This window comes from Acomys minous, assembly GCF_964271855.1.
Source record: "Acomys minous genome assembly, chromosome: 5".
Taxonomy (NCBI): Eukaryota; Metazoa; Chordata; class Mammalia; order Rodentia; family Muridae; genus Acomys; species Acomys minous.
In genome coordinates this window covers 109,250,459-109,270,947 of record NC_140494.1, presented here as the reverse complement: position 1 = coordinate 109,270,947, position 20,489 = coordinate 109,250,459, and the positions used below count along the sequence as shown (strand labels likewise).

The 20,489-nt window shown below is 42.5% G+C and overlaps 1 protein-coding gene across 2 annotated transcripts in view; it reads left to right on the top strand.

Annotated features, from left to right (window-relative positions):
- The first annotated feature begins 5,266 nt into the window (after window positions 1-5,266).
- TTC12 (tetratricopeptide repeat domain 12) overlaps window positions 5,267-20,489 on the top strand; it is a 50,053-nt gene continuing 34,830 nt past the window's right edge. Inside the window, exons 1-2 of one of the 2 annotated variants that reach the window (XM_084781597.1) lie at window positions 5,267-5,352; window positions 6,730-6,802. In XM_084781597.1, the coding sequence (XP_084637723.1) occupies window positions 6,745-6,802 (58 nt within the window). In that variant the 5' untranslated portion in view covers window positions 5,267-5,352; window positions 6,730-6,744. Of the gene's footprint in view, window positions 5,353-5,503; window positions 5,642-6,729; window positions 6,803-20,489 lie in introns of those variants that run through there. The other variant, XM_084781598.1, reaches the window with a different exon arrangement.

The window sequence follows — 20,489 nt, the reverse complement described above, 5'->3', positions numbered from 1 at the left end:
AACAACATGAGACCACCTGAGCACTGCCTGTGCACCCTTTTCATGCCACAGAACCGGCTACTAACAGCCACCCACTCAGCCCACAAGATGGCAGTGCTACTCCACAACACACAGGAAAGGGTGCTGCTCTCATCTGGCATGGGAGGTCCCACTTCCTCCACCCACATTTGAAAGGCCTCTAAAGAGAGACAGTGGTGGAAACACCTTGTTTTCTTAATGGAGTCAGGGACGAGTGCCTGTGGAGGGGAAAGGGAGACCAGTTGGTGACAAGTGTGGCTCCCGCCTGCTTTACACACCCAGGGAGGAAAGCTTAAGCTTAGGCAGAAACTCCCAGGGTCTGCAGAAGTTTGAAACCCACACTGTCTGCCGCAAGGGTGTGCATGGGCGGCAGGGCAGCGGCGTGGGGTAGCTTTGAGGGCACAGGCCAAGGCTCAGGCCTTGCTTTGCCTCTGACAAGTCTCAGTCCCCTTTTGACTGTGTCCTCTTGACTTGAGAAACGGCACTGAACAAAACATCAGGTTATATGTATGCCTGGCCCGCCACAGCTCAGCCAGTGTTTCTCGGGACTGCTCTTTGTGGTCCTTGCTGGTAGTTTCCATACCTTCACATCAGCACAGACGTTTCAAGGGATGCTCTTGTCCCCTACAGACGCATGAACCTGAAGTCCTGAAATTACTCCCTCCCCTGAAGCAGAAGGCTAGAATAAGAGTGTAAGTGAGAGCCCAAGGGGCAGGAATTTTGAGCTTAACAGAGTTTCCTTCTCTGTAGGGACATATGGTTAGGAGAAAGAGATGAAACATAGTTTTGCAATTCTCCCTGAGGAGCCAAGGACTCCTGTCACCTTCCTCTCTGAATCTTGAAACCAAAGTTGCCAAGCTTAACTGTCTCCTGCAGCCAGGGGTTTTCGCCAACAGATTCTGGTAGACTAGTCTGTGCAAGATAGTCTCCTCAGGCAAAGGTAGTTTATTTTATTCTACATGTGGCTGGGGATTTTTTTTTTCAATCTCCTCTATGCTTGTATAATATAATTGATAGGGAAAAAGCAAGGGGTTAGGGTTGTTTGCACGGTGGGGGTGAGCTGAGTAAAAGAGAGCAGAGATGGCTTCCATCAATCTCCAAGTCTCAGATTTATGATACAGTAGCAGATGACCAAGTGTTCCTCCATTTTTATTGAAGACATAGACAACATAACCGGAGTCCCACACAAGGGATTCAGGTTCGACGAGAGTAAAGTCATCCTTGAAATACAGCTCACTAATGCTTTCAAAAAGTCTCTGCACATGTGAACAGCTGCAAATACCTGCAGACATTGACCCTCGGGCGTCTAGGAACAGTGATCCTAATCCACATAGACTCAATCGCCCACAGGGTCCCTAGATTTTGGCATGGCAGCAATGAAGAACAGGTGGTCTGGGTGGCTGGGCATGTTATCCTGAGGCACTAAACCCACGCAAGATGTGGAGGCGTTACCAGCCAGGTCTACTGCTCCCCCATTCTATCTCTCAAAGGCAGACTGCGGCTGGGTTCTGGGAATTCTCCCTCAGGAACTCAATGGCTAGTTGCTTCGGGGAGGGTGGGGGTGGAGGAGAGGGGGGGCACATTCAACGAGTCATGCTCATTCTCAAAGGTTCGTGTGCACTTCACTTCTCTACATAACACTGGCCACATCAACTCACCAGGCCACAGAGAAGGAAATTAGACCCTTTACTGCCAGGTGACTGACTTTCCAGGGTCACTTAGGACTTAACGGCATGTTAAAGTGGCCTGTCTGAGGTGGGTTTGGTGGCACACACCTGCAATCCCAGAACCCAAGGCAATAGGGTTACCTTGAGCTCAAGGACAACCTGGGCCATATCGTGCGTGAGTTTCTGGCTGGCCAGGGCTACGGAACAAGATAGCATCCTTAAAAACAACAAACAGACAAATTAAAAACAAACAAACAAAAAACTCTAACAATCTATCAGGCATACGACACACACACACACACCCTGCAAGTGTCTTGTGACTGTAACACTGTAAGCCCTGTTCTTCAGGACACGTGACCTTCTGAAGCCTGATGCAAACAAACTATCAGCTCTCTTATCCTTTTTCCATCTAGAACAGCATACTTGACAGTTCCCGTAAGCACAGTTGCTCATTTAGCGCCAACCAAGCCCCCTGTGCTGGAAATGAGAGCCAAACCTCTAGTCCTAAGGGACTGAACTAGTCCTGCAGTGGACATACAGGACTGGGGGCTTGGGCAGCTCTCCTCCACAATAACAGGACTGGAAGTCATTGGACAGAAAGGACTTCTGAAGAAGCCATCAGCCGCCAGCCGTTGAGCGCCAATATTCAAGCCTGGCCCAGGAACAAATGCACCTGCCCCTTCCTCAGCCGCTTGCCCAGGAAGCCCATCACCTCTTCCCCAGCTTCTTGCCTTGCCAGCTCCTAGTATTATGCTCCTTGTGTGGACTCTGGCCTTACAGTTCTATATTAACCACATCTCAGAGCTCAGGATGCACCCCTCTTACATTAAAGTCATTTTTTCTTTCTTCCACACTATTTTCCTGCCTCTACACCTTCTACCTGGAGCTTTCACACTTGCCCAGCATCCACAGTAGTTGAAAACTGTTCTTCCTGCCCAGCCTTGCTGAATAACATCCTCTCTCCCTTCCTTAGGCATGGGGCCATTTTTCCTGGGAGCTGGTCACTGGGAGCAATGTTTCAACAATTTCTGTGGCCAACTCCATGTCTTTGTGGTAGAGAAATACGAGGGCACTATCAGCGAACAAAAAGGAGCCCGAGACACTCTGTGAAGGGTTAGTGTTCTGAGTGTGTGGGAGACGCAAGCTGGATTGTGGCTTCAAGTAGGAAAATGAATAAGGTAACTTTTCCCTCTAAGGAAAAGCACATTCTTCAACCTCTGCCTGAAGAGATTTTCCCCTGTGCTGTTATAAGAGAACCCTGACAAACGAGACATAAAGAGGGAAGGGCTTATCTAGCTCACGGTCCAAGAAACAAAAGTCAGTCCATCAAGGTGGCAAAGGCAAGGCAACAGCAGCTGGCTGCCTCCCGTCTGCAGTCAAACTAAAAGTGCCACGCGTTTCCCATCCTTAAACAGTCCAGGATCTCAAGCTTAGGAAAAGATGCCACCCGTAGTAAGCAGGTCTTCCCACCTCCGTTCATATGACCGAGAACACCCTCCAGACATGCTCTACTGATGAGTCCACTGGTGAAATGTATTTTAAAGTCATTGGTTGTTTTTTTTTTTAAATGCCAACACTTCTCTTAGGCTGCAATAACAACATACAGGTTATTTTGGACTTACTTGAAAATGAAATGATGTGTCCAATAACCGAACATTGATTGCGTGGATGACTAGCACCTTCCATAGCAGTTCACATTGACATTAGCTGGGGGAAGCAGTATGTTTAACAAGGTGGCAGGGTAAGTCTCATTCCCAGACAGCACAGGACCTATTGCAGGGGCCTGTCCTCCCGCTCTACCTCCCTCCCCTGGGGACACTGACAAACCACACTGCAGACCCAGCTCCCTTTAAGCCTATTCCAATTCCTTGGTGTGAGCCTCCAATACCTAGAAACACTCTCTACCTGGGATTCCGCACTGCCTACACCAGACCTGGACTCAGATCAGCCATCGTCGAAGGAGCCGCTTCCTGTCTCACACGCAAACACATACAAAGACCCGCAGCAGGACAACATGCAGAGAGTGAGAGCCTTTGGAACCCTCAGTCCTAAACAGGATGTCATTAAACCCCTCCCCTCAGGACTCCGGGAACTATGAGGCAGAGAAAGTGGAAACATTGTAAGAGCCAGAGAAAATGGAGGACACCAAGGAAACAGGGTCCTCCGGACATCAACAGATTGACTCACAGACTTCAGCAGCATACACAGGGTCTCCACACAAAAAGGAAAAAAATTCATTTTCTCCAGTTGTGTTTCACTGAGTGCACAAATCACATTTAAGGGCAGACACCATGGCCAGCAGTAGTTGGCCAACACAAGGTAATTGGAAGATTTTTTTTTGTCTTATATTGCTTTGTTTAGGCATTTTTTTTAACCTTTGCTTGTATATTACGGTTTCCAATTTTGTGTTTTTCTGTGGTGTGTGTGTGTATGTGTATGTGTGTGTGTGTCTACATATGTGTTCCTTATGCCTTTTCTTGTTATTGTTTTTTTTTAATTCTGGTTTGTTACTTTGTTTTTGCCTGTTTGTTTCCCAAAGAAGAAGAGAAGGCATGAAATTGGTATGGTGAGGTGTTGGGGGAAGATCTGGGAGGAGATGAGAGACGGCAAACCATGATCAAAAATTTTTGTATAAAAATTATTTTTTTAAAGCAGAAAAGAATAAAAAATGTGGAAATGCCTTCAATAAGAAGCGACATCTCTGCCTCTTTGTGCTGTTCCCCACTGGCAAGTGCTCCAGCTAGCCTGCACCACGGGTGTGGAGACTTCAGAGAAAGCTGGGCTAGCTGAGGCTATGCAGTATAGACTCTTCAATGTTGGGAGTAGCTGGCTCTGCCTGGACCTCTCCGTCCCCTGGAAAAGTCTATCCCTAGGGACTTCTCAGCCCGCCAACCAGCTTTCTGTGGAAGTACCCACAGATTTGCCAAGAAGTCCCCCGGGTCATCAGCTCAATCTTGTTCTCTTCAGACTTTCACCTGCAAAGACCTAGTCCAGCACGTGATGAAACCTGCTTAAAAGTGTGGTGACTCACAGCTCTAATTCCAGCAGACCGAGGCAGGAGAATAGGGAGTTTGAGCCCAGGTTGGGCTACACAGTGAAACTTTGCTGCAAGGTGGGCAGGTGGGGTCTCTTTAAAGGTGTGTGCATGGATTTTTTGGATGTGAATGAATGTGCCCAAGCTCACTCTGCCCCAAATCCTACTAGGATTCTTTGCATATCACTTACTCTGGCGTTAGGATCCAGGCCCCTTAACCCGTAACGTTAGGAAAAAGTATCGTTTTTCCACGTCGTATAGGAGAAAAATTTAGAATCAAAAAGTACGCTACTGCCTTGGAGGCCACACGTTGTTCATTAAAACAAAACCAGACTCACGACGTACGTTGAAGACTTTGACTTTTGTGGGGCTAATGATATGAAATCAATTGGGAGTGCGAACCCTGGCTCCCCTAGAGCGAAACGGCGGCGTTACAGGCGTTGCTTTAGCAACCAGGCAGCGCTTGGCTGTTTCTGTCTCTGTCTCTGGGTGGGACGTACCAGCTTCAAACTGGCCAGCGCATTCTGTGAGTCACAAGAGGCCCCGCCCCACCCAGGCCCCGCCCCTCCCCAGCAGAGGCCAGTCACAGCCTGTTCACAGCTTCCACTTCCTGTCCGATCCTGGGCGCCGCAGGTCAGTGTAGATGGTGGCTCCTGGTTTCTGTCGTGGAACTGGTGCTGTCCTGGCCTTAGAGATGAGCAGAGGCCACTGGTTCCGGACCCTGAGGATGGCTTACAGCTGGGACCAATCCTGAGTGCACAGGGCCCAGAAGCTGGGCAGCGGTTGCCAGGCAACAGTGTAGCTGTCCTCCGCCCTCCTGGGCTGCCTTGAGGACAGAGGGGCGGGGCGCCGGTATAGGTCCCCAATCTGCTCCCGGCTCCTGAACTGTGGCTCTTCTCTAGTGCTGACCACGCTGGCTGGGGTGTGTTGCTCTGGAAAGATAAGCTGTCTCTGTCCGTGAAGCTCCTGGTTCATGCTAGCCTTGTACCCTTAGTTAATTCACACACCCCAGCATGTGAATCCCGTTTCCAGGGAGTGTTAACTGTTTGAGCCATATGCGAAGGCTTCTTCCTAGATAAGGAAGCCTCACAAATCATTCATCACGTTCAGAGTGCTACAGTCAACCCCGTCGTGTCCTCTGGGTTCGCATTATGATTTCCATTACATGATCTGAGAAACTGGAACTCGCTAATTTGCGTGGCAGTGTTATAATTCATAGTTGTCGGTGTGTTTTCTGACTGCACTACCAAGGCTATGTCCAAGCTGGTCCTACAGTATAGCATATTTAAAAAAAAAAAAAACCCTAGGGGTGCACCCACGTGAGTTGAGACTTGCTGTGGGCCGAGTCTAGGTAAATCTTTTTTTTTTTTTTAACAAGCATTGGATGATCGTTAGGTGTGTGGATAAACCTTTGGGTACCACTGAGTTTATTATATAGTCTTCACATTCAAAACCAAGTGTATTAAAGCAGTGTACCTTGCAGAGAACTGGAAAGCAGACTTTGACGCCTTCTCTTCATCCTCAGAAACAAGCCAGAGACATAGATTTTAAGCAAGTGTGACCATGTACATGCAGACAGTCCTCTCCCTACTTACTGATGCCCTACCTGGTCTAAGATTCTGACTAGGCACTCCTGTCATGACCAAAGTTGGGCACTGCACTCCTCCTCTCTAGCCCCAGCAATCCGTAGGATGTTCTCCCAGCTCCCTTTGCATCAAGTCTCTAAATCACAGTGGTTGATGTTGGCTTTGGAGAAATTATTGTAGAGCAATTTTCCAGCAGAGACAGGGCTGGCAGCTCTCTAGAAGTATTGCCACAAGTAATGAGTGTCCCTTGGCCTTAACCAGCAGTCAGAGGAAAATGGCTCACCCTGCTGTTACTCGTGACATTTACAAACACAAATCTGCCTTAATAATAATCACTTGGCTCTCAGTCTTAGACAGATAATAAGCCCGGCGGTTCTGTTTAGTGTTTTATTATTAATTTCATAATGTATTCTGCCTTCCTTAGAGATTTGTGTCTGCGATGGCTGGTGATCAAGAGAGAGACTTACAGAGATTTCTGGAAAATGTGGATGAAATCAGTAAGTAGCAATAAATCACAGGTTGCGTTGTGCCTTGGAGAGGTGAATTGGGTAAAGAGAAATTATAGCTGTAAGGTAGCTCCTGGCTTGTCTGAGAGGTTTATGACTCTCAAGGGGAAAAAAAGGATAATGGAAATTAAACAGAAAGGCTATTGAGAACTCGGTTACAGCCTTGGGGCAGTATTTCCTGGCTGTTAATTGGCATCATAGAAGCTGTTATAGTCTGACTGAAATTGAAGCTGACAGCTATCCTCCATGTACTTTCCCAGTCAACAAGAGCTGGTGGTTCCACATGGCCAGCGAGGCCCACCGTTCTGAGATCATTCTAGAACCTACTTAATCATCTGGGTCCCTCCTGTAGGCAGGAGGTAAGACTAGCTTTCCCTCCAGATTGGCCAATTATGTGAGTGGCTTATGACTCATCCTCTTCTCTGTCCACACCAACACCAACACACACACACACACACACACACACACACACACACACACACACCTTATACAATAAATAGAACTACGTCAAATAAATTAAGTGCAGGCTGTATGGATGAGAGAAAAAAAGCCAACTTACAAATAGGCTAACCTCACGTGGATACAGTTGTGTGGCGCTTGTCTCCTCACTAGGCTCTCCTGAGCTCCTTCCCGAATGCTTCTTCTGCGGCCTTGCTACACCACTCAGGCTGCTCTTCAGGTGAACTCGCCTGCCTGCTGGGGTCTACACTACATCACCTTTCATTCAGAGCCTCAGGCTCTATGGTCAGTTGCCAAGGCTACTGTGTGCCGCAAATGCTTCCCACTTCATGAGTCCGGAATTGAGTCGTCACCTCTTTCTCTCCTCTGCCCTTCCTCAATCAAATTCCCCTCTCTGCTGTCTCCTTCTGGTCAGCGGGACTGGTGCCACCTTTCCACCTTGTGTCCATTTCAGCCTTCAGGTTTGGCTACCCCACCCCACCACACCACACCACACCCCTTGTCTGTCTGCTCTGAGACACCCTGTGTCTGGTTCCTCTCTGCAGACTCTTAACAAACCTCTAATAGTTGTTCCGGCCACCCAGGCCTGTGCTCCCCACAGAGCAATGTAGCTAAAATGTAGATCTTGCCAGACACTTCTCTGCTTGTGCTCGCCTCAGTCACAATCAACCAGGGGCTCTCCTCGGGACTCAGGCCTCACGTGACCTTCCTCCTTGAACCTCGTCATACTCCACATCCCACAGGTGAGCAGCACCAAGCTCCTTGTAGTTTGCACCCCATACTCTGGTGTTCCATTTCTGCCTGTAGACTTTCTCATTCTCTCATCTTTCTTTCTCTGTCCTAGATTTTATTGATCCTCAGTTTAACCAGTTTTCGCTTATATCAGCATCATGCAATTGAATTTTCCACAGTGATCCAAATGGCCACTGTGGTAACTGCTGGACACCTGTGGCTGCTGAGTAGTAGGAAGGTAGCTTGTGTGACCAAAGTGCTACTCTTACTGCATTTGTAACTAAATTGAAATGGCCACATGCATATGGATTTAATGCATCCATTCCTCAGGCTCCTGCTGTGTGTTCTTATCAAGTACTGCACAATGCAGTAAAGGAATCATTTTTATGATACCCATAATTCAGTATGAAAACTGATCTTAAACAGGTAATTTCAAGGTGATATGTGAATGAAAGAGAGAGTTGAGAAGTGCAGAAGAGTCTAGCCCATTGGAGGCAGTGCTTGTCTTACTCTGATAGGACTGTCACAAAATACCAGAGGCTAGGTAAATTAAACAGCAAAATACATTTGATCACCGATCTTGAAATTAGACTGTAAGAACTAAGGCTTGACATGGTCAGCTTTTCCTTAGACATCTGTATTGGCCTGTAGGAGGCTACTTCTCATCGTGTAATTACATGTGTATGTCGTGTGTGTGTGTGTGTGTGTGTGTGTGTGTGTGTGTGTGTGTGTCTGTCTGTCTGTCTGTCTGTCTGTCTGTGTACAGATATATGCTTATGAGTATGAAGATGTACGTGTGTATGGGTGGAGGGCCAACCTTGGGTGTCCTTCCTCAGGAGCTATCTAGTTTTTTCTCTTAGGGTTTCTCCCTGGGACCTGGGGCTCCCTGACTAGGCTACTACCCCTTTGTCTGCCTCCCCTGCACTAGGATCATAGATGGACTTCCACATCCAGCTTTTTACAAGGGTGTTAGGCATCAAACTCAGATATTGAAATGTGTGTGTTGCCAAGCACTTTTCCCATGTAGTTTTCTCCCTACCTCTTCTGTAGACCTTCTTTGGGGATTTTTTTTTCTTTTCCAGTAAGTAGGGATCATCATGTACCTGTCCTTCTTTACTGCCGAGGGAGAGCAGAGAGGTGCTCAGAGACAAATCAGGTCTTCCTAGAAAAAGTATCTTCTGCTTGGACATCGTCCCAAGTTGAGACCCAGGAAATGGATCAGTGGGACTTGCACACACATGGGTACCACTCAGTCAGCATCACCCCTTTTCTCAAAAGAAGCTGTCCCCAAGCCATAGAAAGCCCTAAGTCTAGTTCTGGCTGGGGAAATGGCTGTCAAAGGTGTTGATTATATTCTTGATATCTTTGACTAAGGTGCTCACTCCTAAAGCTGTCCCTGAGACAGAGTACAGCTCAATGTGACTCTTCATAAAGACCCCTTTGTGAATATTCTTTTAAAAATGTTGTTCTATAAGCTGATTAGCTGCCAATAACTTGTGGCTTTTCCAGGAATTGTTAGAAACTTGGCCTAGTTAGGCAGAGTGAAAAACCTGAAGCCTGTCATGGAGTTGGTCTAGTCAAGCAAACTGGAGTCCCTGGGGGAGGGTCCCTGGGAGAGGGTCCTTGGGGGAGATCCCTTCAGTGTTTGGTTCTATCATGGGTCTCTGAGTTCTGGTTCCCAGCCTTCTAGGCAGTGTTAGGAGTGAGCTTCCTCTCATGGCAAGGGTCTCAAGCTGGACTGGTCATCTGTTGGCCACTCCCACAATTTCTGTGCCTCCTTTACCCCAGCATACCTGTGAAAAGGAAAAATTGTAAGCCAAAGGCTTTTTGGCTATGTTGGTGCCCCAATCCCTCCACTGGAACTCTTGCCAGGTTACAGGAGATGGCTGGCTCAGGCTCCGTGAGGACTCTTAGCTAGGGTCACTCTCATTTGTTCCTGGTAGTTTCCATTGCCCTATGTTTATAGTTCATCCTGATCTGAGTTGTGTCTCCCAGTACACACTCTCCCTCTTTTCCTCCCTCCTTCCTTCCCTCCCTCCCTCCCCCCCCCTCTCTCTCTCTGTCCTCTACTATACCTGAGCCCCCCTGTTCCCATCCCCCACCCCAACCCCCATGAAGTCCCCTCTCCCCATCCACCCACTGTATCTATTCTGTTTCCCCTTCTCGATGAGATTCAGGCCCCTCCCTTGAGCCCTCCTTGTTACTTAGCTTCTTTGGGTCTGTGGATTGTAGCATGGTTACCCTTTACTTTGAGATACCATGCTTGTCATTCTGAGTCTGGGCTACCTCACTCAGGATGATATTTTTTAGTTCCATCCATTTGCCTGCAAATTTCATGATGGCGTTGCTTTCAATAGCTGAGTAATACTCCATTGTGTAAATGTATGGCATCTTCTTTATCCAGTCTTTGGTTGAAGGACATCTAGGTTATTTCCAACTTCTGACTATTACAAATAAAGCTGCTATGAACATAGTTGAACCAGCATCCTTGTGGTAAGATGGAGCATCCTTTGGGTATATGGTAAAGAGTAGGATAGCTGGGTCTTGAGGTAAATCAGTTTCCAGTTTTTCTGGGAACCCACCATATTGACTTCCAAAATGACTGTACAAGTTTGCACTCCCACCAACAATGGAGAAATGTTCCCTTGCTCCTTGCTAGCAGGAGCTATCACTTGAGTCTTTGGTCTTAGCCATTCTGACAGGTGCAAGATAGAATCCTAGAGTCATTTTGATTTCCCTGATAGCCAAGAATTTTGAACATTTCTTCAAGTGTCTCTTGGCTGTTAGAGATTCCTCTGTTAAGAATTCTCTGTTTAGCTCTGTACCCCATTTTTAAAATTGGATTATTTGGTTTGGTGGTGCCTAGTTTCTTGAGTTCTTTATATATTTTGGGTATCAGCCCTCTGTCAGATGTGGGGTTGGTGAAGATCTTTTTCCATTCTGTAAGCTGCTGGTTTTGTCCTTTTAATGATGTCCTTTTGTTTACAAAAGCTTTTCAATTTCGTGAGGTTCCACTTCCTGATTGCTTATCTTAGTTCCTGCGTGATTGGTGGTGTTCTGTTCTGGAAGTTGTCTCCTGTACAAATGTGTTCAAGGCTATTCGCCACTTTCTCTTCTATCAGATTTAGTGTGCTGGTTTTATATTGAAGTCTCTGATCTACTTGGACTTGAGTTTTGTGCAGGGTGATGGGTATAAAACTATTTGCATTCCTCTACATGCCAGCATCCAGTTAGAACAGCATCGTTTGTTGAAGATGCTTTTTTTCCCCATTGTATATTTCTGGCTTCTTTATCAAAAATCAGGTGTCCATAGGTGTGCAGATTTGCTTCTGGGCCTTCGATTCAATACCATTGATGGACCTGTCTATTTTTATATCAGTACCCAGCAGTTTTTACTGCCTTTGCTCTGTAATACAGTTTGAGATCAGGGATGGCGATACCTCTGGAAGTTCTTTTGTTGTACAGGATTGTTTTAACTATCCTGGGCTTTCTGTTTTTTCCATATGAGTTCAGTATTGTTTTTCAAGGTCTGTAGAGAATTGTATTGGAATACTGATGGGAATCACAATGAATCTGTAGAGTGCTTTAGGTAAGATGGCCATTTTGCTGTTAATCCTACCAATACATGAGCATGGGTGATCTTTCCATCTTCTGATATTTTCTTCAATTTCTTTCTTCAAAGGCTTGAAGATCAAGTCCTTCATTGATTTGGTTAGAGTTACACCAGGATATTTTATATTATCTATGGCTATTGTGAAGGGTATTGTTTCCCTGATTTCTTCCTGAGCCTGTTTATCATTTGTATACAGCAGGGCTATTCATTGTTTGAGTTAATTTGTGTCCAGCCACTTTGTTGAAGGTGTTTATCAGCTGTAGGAGTTCCTTGGTAGAATTTTTGGGGTCACTTATATATGCTGCCATATCATCTGTGAATAGTGATATGTTGTCTTCTTCCTTTCCAATTTGTATCCCCTTGATTTCCTTTAGTTGTCTTATTGCTTTAGCTAGAACTTTAAGTACTATATTGAATAAGATATGGAAAGAGTGGACAACCTTGTCCTGACCTTTATTTTTGTGGGATTGCTTTAAGTTTCCCTCCATTTAATTTAATGTTGGCTATCAGCTTGCTGTATACTGCCTTTGTGATATTTTGTTATGTGCCTTGTGTCCCTGTTCTTTCCAAGTCTTTTATCATGAAGAGGTGTTGGATTTGTCAAAGGCCTTTTCAGCATCTAATGAGATGATCATGTGATTTTTTTTCTTTCAGTTTGTTTATATGGTAGATTACATTGGCAGATTCTCATATGTTGAACCATCCCTACATTTCTTGGATGAAGCATACTTGATTATGGTGGATGATGTGTTCTTGGATACAGTTTGTGAATATTTTATTGAGTATTTTTGCATCAATTTTCATGATCAAAGTTGGTCTGAATTTCCTTTCTTTAGTCTTTGTGTGGTTTAGGTATCAGAGTGAATGTGACTTCATAAAATGAATTTGGCCATGTTTCTTCTGTTTCTATTTTGTGTAATAATTTGAGAAGTATTGGTATTAGTTCTTCTTTGAAAATCTGGAAGAATTCTGTGCTAACACCATCTGGGTCTAAGAATTTTGGTAAGGCAACTATTTCCTTAGGGGTTATAGGACTATTGAAATAGTTTACCTGATCTTGATTTAACTTTGGTAAGTGATATCTATCAAGAAAATTGTTCATTTCTTTTAGATTTTTTTTACACTTTTGTAATTTTATTTTTTACATACACATTTATAGTATCATACATATATACAATAAGCTACCTACAGCAAAAGGAACTATGAAACAATCAAAAATTATATAAATTTCACTTCATAGTGTTTTGGTTATTTGTATTGGGCAGCCTTGAAGAAAACATCTTTCCTTTCTTTGTGAGTCTAAATTTTTGAATGTAAATCAATATCTACCATATCTCATCTTTATCTACTTAAAATGTCTATTTTAAGTAGACCTAAAATGTCCTAAAATATCTTCTAAAAGACCTAAAAATATCTTAACCCCAAAATAACTGAGCTTAATTGTAAAACTCAGATCATCTTCAACCACATCTGAGATCTTTTAGATTTTTAATTTTGTGGAGTACAGGTTTTTTCAAGTAAGACCTAATGATTCTTTGGATTTCCTCAGTGTCTGTTGTTATGTCCCCCTTTTCATTTCTGATCTTGTTAATTTTACTGCCTTTTAGTTAGTTTGGATAAAGGTTTGTCTATCTTCTTGACTTTCTCAAAGAAACAGCTTTTGGTTTTATTGGTTCTTTATATTATTTTTGTTTCTAATTTAGTGGTTTCAGTCCTGAGTTTATTTCCTACCATCTACTCCTCTTAGATGTGTTTGCTTTTTGTTCTAGAGCTTTCAGGTGGGCTGTTAAGTTGCTAGTATAAGATCTCAGTAATTTCTTGATGAAGACACTTAGTGCTATGATCTTTCTCCTTAGCACTGCTTCCATTGTGTTCTATAAGTTTGGGGATGTTGTGCCTTGATTTTCACTGAATTCTAGAAAGTTTTTAACTTCTTTATTTCTTCCTTGACCCAGTCAGTGGTCAGTTTCTATGAGTTTGTAGACTTTCTGTTTCTGTTGTTATTGACTTCCAGATTTAATCCATGGTGGTCTGATAGGATACAGGGTGTTATTTCAAATTCTTGTATCTGTTGAGGCTTGCTTTGTGATCAAGTATATGGTCAGTTTTGGAGAATATTACCTCAGGTGCTGAGAAGAAGATATATTCTTTTGTATTTGGGTGAAATGTTCTGTAGATATCTGTTAGTTTTATTTGAGTCATAATTTCTATTAGTTCCATTATTTCTCTGTTCCGTTTATGTCTGCATTACCTGTCGATTGGTAAGGATGAGGTATTGAAATCTCCCACTATTAATGTGTAAAGTTCAATGTATAATTTAAGCTTTATTAATGTTTCTTTTTTTATCTTATAAACATTTATTTTTGTCAATATATATTGTAAAAAATACGATTTGGGGTGTTTTGATATGAATATATACAACATTTTTATATTATTTCTTTTTCTACCTATTATGCACAGTCCTATATACATCTGATCCCATTTATTTCTAAAGCAAGAATCCTAAATACAAATTTGTGATCATAATAAATAAGTTTTTCCAGGATAATAGTTTCTAAAATTAATGATTAAAATACCCAACATAACATGTCGGTATATATATTATACCTGTGGCTGACTCTGCCTCAGTGGTATTCTTCTGTAGTCCACATCACCTCCTAGGCCTCTTTTCCCTCCTCTCAGCCTTTGATTTTGTAGATTGTCATATTTTACTTGTGAGTTTCTCTTTGAACTGTAGACCCTTGAACACCTAAGTTTTATTCCTTCTCAAGTCTCTGATGGGGTTAAAGAGCACATAGTTTAGTCTCACAGTTAAGCTTAGTTGGTTAGGGGTTAAGATGTTTTTACATCTAGAAAGATGTTTTAAGTTAAAAGAATGAAATATGACAAATATGGATTTTCATTTAGCATTTTAAACTCAACAAGAAAGGAAAGATGTTTACTTCAAAATTTCCAAATACAGATACCCAAATCACTATGCATATAGCATTTATAAGATTCCTGATTGTTTTGCGGTTCTTCCTGCTGTATGTAGTTTATTTTATTTCTGTGTAATAATATAAATGCATATGTTAAACAATAAATATAATAATAAAAAATTAATATATAGCTTTGAAGAATCATGATGAAGTATTAAGATATACCCGTATATAGTTAGGTCAAATATGAATTGAGAGTAATGAAAGAAGCCAAAAGAACACATAGAGCATATGACCCAGCGTACCCAATCAAAACCAGACATCAATTTATATTCTAGGCAAGCAGATTGTGTGAGACTATTGACACTATGCACTTGACCATACATGAACCATATGAGGGAAGATCAGATCAGAGAACAAAAACATCAGAAAAACTTATTAATGTTTCTTTTACAAATGTGGGTGCCATTGCATTTGGATTGTAGATGTTTAGAACTGTGACATCATCTTGGTGGATTTTTTTTTTCATCTCTTTTGTTAAATTTTGGTTGAAAGTGTATTTGGTTAGATATTAGAATGGCTACACCAGCTTGCTTCTTGGGTCCATTTGCTTGGAAAATCTTTTTCCAGTGCTTTACTCTGAGGTAATATCTCTCTTTGATGTTAAGGTGTGTTTCTTGCATGCAGCAGAATGATGGATCCTGTTTTCACAACCATTCTGTTAGTCTGTGTCGGTTTGAGAATTGAGTCTATTGAAATGGAGATATGTTAATGGTCAATTATTGTTAGTTTTTGTTATTTTGAATTTGGTAGTGGTAGTGTGTGTGTGTGTGTGTGTGTGTGTGTGTGTGTGTGTGTGTGTGTTTGCTTCCCTTCTTTTGGTTTTGCTGGTGTGGAATTATTTATTTCCTGTGTTTTCTTGAGTATAGTTAACCTCCTGGAGTTGGAGTTTTCCTTCTAGTGTCTTCTTTAGGACTAAATTTATAAATAGATATTGTTTACACTTGATTTTATCATGGAATATCTTGTTTTTTCCATCTACAGTAGTTGAAAGTTTTGCTAGGTATAGTAAAGACATCTATGGTCTTTAATAGTCTGCAAGACATTTGTCCAGGCCCTACTGGCTTTTAGAGTCTCTATTGGGAAGTCAGGTTTAATTCTAATAGGTTTGACTTCATATGTTTTTTAAAAGGAGATTTTCTTTATTTTTTAAGATTTATTTATTTATTTATTTATTTATTTATTATATATACAGTGATCTGTCTGCATGTACACCTGCAAACCAAAAGACACATTAGAGATGGCTATGAGCCACCATGTGGTTGCTGGGAATTGAACTGAGGACCTTCACAAGAGCACTCAGTGCGCTTAACCTCCAAGCAATCTCTCCAGCCCCTGACTTTATATGTTACTTGCCTTTTCCCCTTGCACTGTTTAATATTCTTTATTTGCCCTGTACATTTAGCATTTTATTATGTAGCAATAGTTGTGGAGGACTTTCATTTCTGGTCCAATCTGTTTGGTATTCTGTAAAATTCTTGTATGTTTATAGACATCTCTTTCTTTACTCTGTGTATATTCTTATAACAGATACTAGTCCTAAGGGATCAGGGCCACACTTTTATGATATCCTTTAATTACCCCTACTTTTTTATATCATTTAGTTTCCTCTTGAAAGACCAAAAGATATATATTTGAGGGCATGTATACGATCCACCCTGGGGCAGATTTCAACATTTCTTTCAAGAAGTGGCATTTAAATAGCATGTAAAGAGTCATAGGAAGAGAAGATGCTCTAGCAATACAACAGGGACAGATGCTCAGCCATGATCATAACAGCCTTATTCATAATAGCCAGAACCTGGAAACAGCCTAAATGTCCCTCAGTAGAAGAATAGATAAAGAAACTATGGTACATTTACACTATGGAATACTACTCAGCTGTTAAAAACAAGAAATTTCCAAAATTTGTGGACAAATGGATTGAACTAGAAGTGATCATAATGAGTGAGCTAACCCAGAAGCAAAGAGACTCAAATGGTATATACTCACTTATATGTGGACACTAGGCCAAGGGGCATGTCTCATGAAAGTATTCACTTACCAGGAAAATGAGATAGTGGTGAGGACATCCTAAGGTGAGAGAAATATAGGAGATAGGGAAATAGATGGATCCAGAGGGTCCTAGAAACCTACAAAAAGAACACTATGATGGGTGGCGGATCAGGGCCCAGGGGTTCTGCTTGATCTAAGGCACCAACCAAGAACAATACATGCAGTGATCATCAAACCCCTACCCAGACCTAGCCAAGGGACAGGACATTCTCCACAGTTAAGTGAAGACTGGGGACTGACTTTCACACGAACTCTGGTGCCCCTTATTTGGCCATGTCTCCTTGATGAGGAGGCCCGATGGCACTCGGAGGAAGGATAGCAGACTACCAAGAAGAAACTTGATACCCTAGCATCATATTCAAGGGGAGGAGGTCCCCATCAGTCACAGTCATAGGGAAGGGGAATGGGGTGAAAGCGGGAGGGAGGGAGGAATGGGAGGATGCATGGGATGGGATAGCAATTGAAATGTAATATGAATGATTTTATTTTTCAATAAAAAAAAAAACAATAAAAATGTTTAACTCTACAGAAAGTTTAAAGACAAATGTATTTTAAATATCCATAATTCTAATACTTGGTTAATGAATGCATGATGTAAAAATGTATATATTATAATATTAATAGTCTGACATACAAAGAAGAGAAGATAGATTGTTAGTTTCTGTATTTGAAGTTAAACTGTTTTCAGGATAAATAGGAATGTGTAGTACGTATAAACTACATAACAACAAAAAATGAAAAACCTAGTAGTAGATATTATAAAACATAAAGAGTAACTATTAAAAAAAAAGTCATAGGAGGTGACCATGTGGCAGATGTGAAGGAATGTTCTAGTTAAGAAGGGAGGAGATAGGACATCTGGGAGCTAAGGAGAGAGTGCCGTGCTTTCTAGGAAAACAGGAGGACTGAAATGGCCTGTAGGGGTGTGGGGATGTCAGCAAAGATAGAAGGGTTCCATCCGACCGAGGAGAGACCCAAAGAGGGCAGCTGAGGGACCTGCAGCAAGGAACTCACATTCACCAGGAGCTATGCTTCAGGGACCCCTTGAGGGGAATTCTTAGAGCAGAGCATTGGTGTCTTAGGAGAGTCAGTCCTGTGCTCGGTGTGTGGTGTGGACTGGAGGAGACACTGTGGTGCCGAGGGGCCAGCCAAGAGGCTGTTCCAACCACTGCAAGGAGGGAGGCGTCGTCAGCTGGGCTTAGAGTTGAGCAGTGGGAATAGAGACAGCACACAGTACACAGACTAGCAACACACTTAGGTGTTACTCTTGACAAGCATTAGCGTCCTGCCTGTGAGGGCTGAGAGAGAGTGAGAATGTGTGGAAATAAGCTGAGTGACGGGTAGGAGGCCAGTGGTTTACTGAGATGGGGGCATTTGAGGAAGAACAGACTTAGAAGAAAGTTGGGTGAGTCGAGTTTGATGAGTAAGATCTCTAAAGATGTTCAACGCGCGGTAGCCTTTAGGCTTGAGCCCAGAGAGACCTATCTATGAGACAGAGATAGAGTGCTTAAAATGTAGAAGTATTTACCAACCAACTACTACACAAAATAAAATAGATGATAAACACCAGTATCAGATAAAATGGACTAAATAAAGGCCTTATTAAGTTTTAATTAATGAAAGAACTTATGCCTAGTTATGATGTATGTCATATTTTGATTTAGCATACATCACGAACTAGCCAAGCCAATCAAATTCATCTTTCAAATCGCATTCTTGACACCTTTGTGGTGAATGCATTAAAGCGCTATCCTCCCGGCAATTGCAAAGTGTACAGTGCGTGATTTTCACTGTAGCTCACTATTCTGTGTAATACAACTGTGGTGTGTATTCCTCTTGTCTGGCTACAACCCACCTCACACTCTGTTCTCCAGGCCAAAAACAACCTCTGACAACCACCATTCTACCTGCTTTGATGAGTTTTGGGGGTGGGGGGAGCACCATTTCCCTTTCTAGTCTCAAAGTGATTCTCTGTTTCTACAGGGGAATAACACTATAATGAATATGGGAGTTCAGATAACTCTGCATAGATTGATTTTATTTCCTTTGTATTCATACCTAGAAATGAGATTTCTGCATTTTGGCCTCAGGAATACTGCATTTAAATATGGAAATAAATCTTTCAGAGTATATTTAAGATCTTCGTGGAGAAAATTATAAAAAATTTAATTGAAAAAGAACCCCCAGTGGGGAAAAATGAGGACAATATGAGCAATAAAATAAACAACATAGGTTTATATTATAATCCAAAGTAGAAAATAATATCCATGAATCCATACTGACACGAATGAGTTGGATAAGTAAGTAGGCAAATGAATAAAACAGATTTCCTATCCAGGCGAATTCTTTAGAACTTGTGTTTCCTTCGGGAAGGTGAAATGTACCTCTCCATCCTTAAATGAAAGAAGCATTAAGGCTTGGTTGTGGCATGGAGAGTAATTCGACAGTGAAAAGAAGCTGACAAACACAGCCTTCCACACACGGCCAACGTTCACATCGTGACCAAGCATAGTGACAGCGTGCACTGTGACCTGCTGTGCTGTTGTCTTCCTCCCCAGTCCTGTTGTCTAACCAGGAGAAACACACCAAATAAACCCAAATACAAAGGCTCTATGAAATACTTGCCCAGTACTCTTGGAAACTGTCAAAGTGAGACATAAGAGAGGACTCAGAGGCTCAAGGTACTTGCTGCCAAGTCTGGCAGCCCCCAAATGGTGGAAGGAGAAAACCAAGCCCCACAGTCCTTTGACCTCCCTACTGTGCTCTGTGGCACCCGCTCACACACCTACCTCATCCCCACCTCTGCAAACGCAGCCACTAAATAAATGTTAAAACTGACAAATAAAAACCATGGAAAACATAAAAAAACAGGGCTTGGCAAATCACCACACCCCCGAGAAACCTAAAACGACTACTGCAACCTGCTGCCCTTAATGATGTTCAGAACTGAGGGAGGATGTTAAGGAGAAACTAAAAGTTAAGGCCTTGGTCAATACAGATTTTAATAAAAGACATAGAGAAGACCTGCCTATATGAAGACATATATTTTTTCTTAGATATCATTTGGTAAAGACAATACTTCTCCTCAAATTATTTTGCACAATTAGTTTAAATCAAAATCTCAAGTGGTTTGTGTTCAAATTTAACAAATTAGCTCAGTTTCATGTGGAAGAGCAAAGTGCCAATAATAACCAGAAAAGTTTCTCAGGAAAAAAACAATGTGAACTAACTCTCCATTGTTGTTTGAGATTTCAAACAAACAAACAAACAAACAAACAAGTAAACAAAAAAACCTATAGTAATCAGTGTGAGGACGTGAGTGTTCTAGGAAGTACAAGCAGGGCCGTACAGAGGAATGAAGAGCTAAGATCAGATTTCACATCTGTGACAGGGAAGACCAAACACGCCGGGAGGCAACGACTCTTCATCCTCAGCAAGCTCTGCTCCCACACTGCACGGCATTCAAGTCTACACGGGCTCTAATGACCTGGGGAGAGCATAACAACTAACGATTGATTTTTATGTTTATCTGTGTGTCTGTGTGAGTGCGTATGCAGGTGCCCAAGGATGCTGGAAACTTCTATAAAAGCAAATGAGAAGACACTGTACCTAAGGAGATTTTTTTAAATCTATGTGAGCAGTTCAGAATTTATATAGAAGTCTTTTAAGTCAGTGCAAAGGGGGACAAATGACCCAGTAGAAAATAGGCCAAGGATAATAATAGGCATGCCATGGAAAATGAAAACTAAATGACTCACAAACTAATAAGGTATTCAGTCCCAGCTGTGATCAGCAAGTGGCAGTAATGTTTCGAGTCTATCTCCTTCCTTCCTTCCTATTC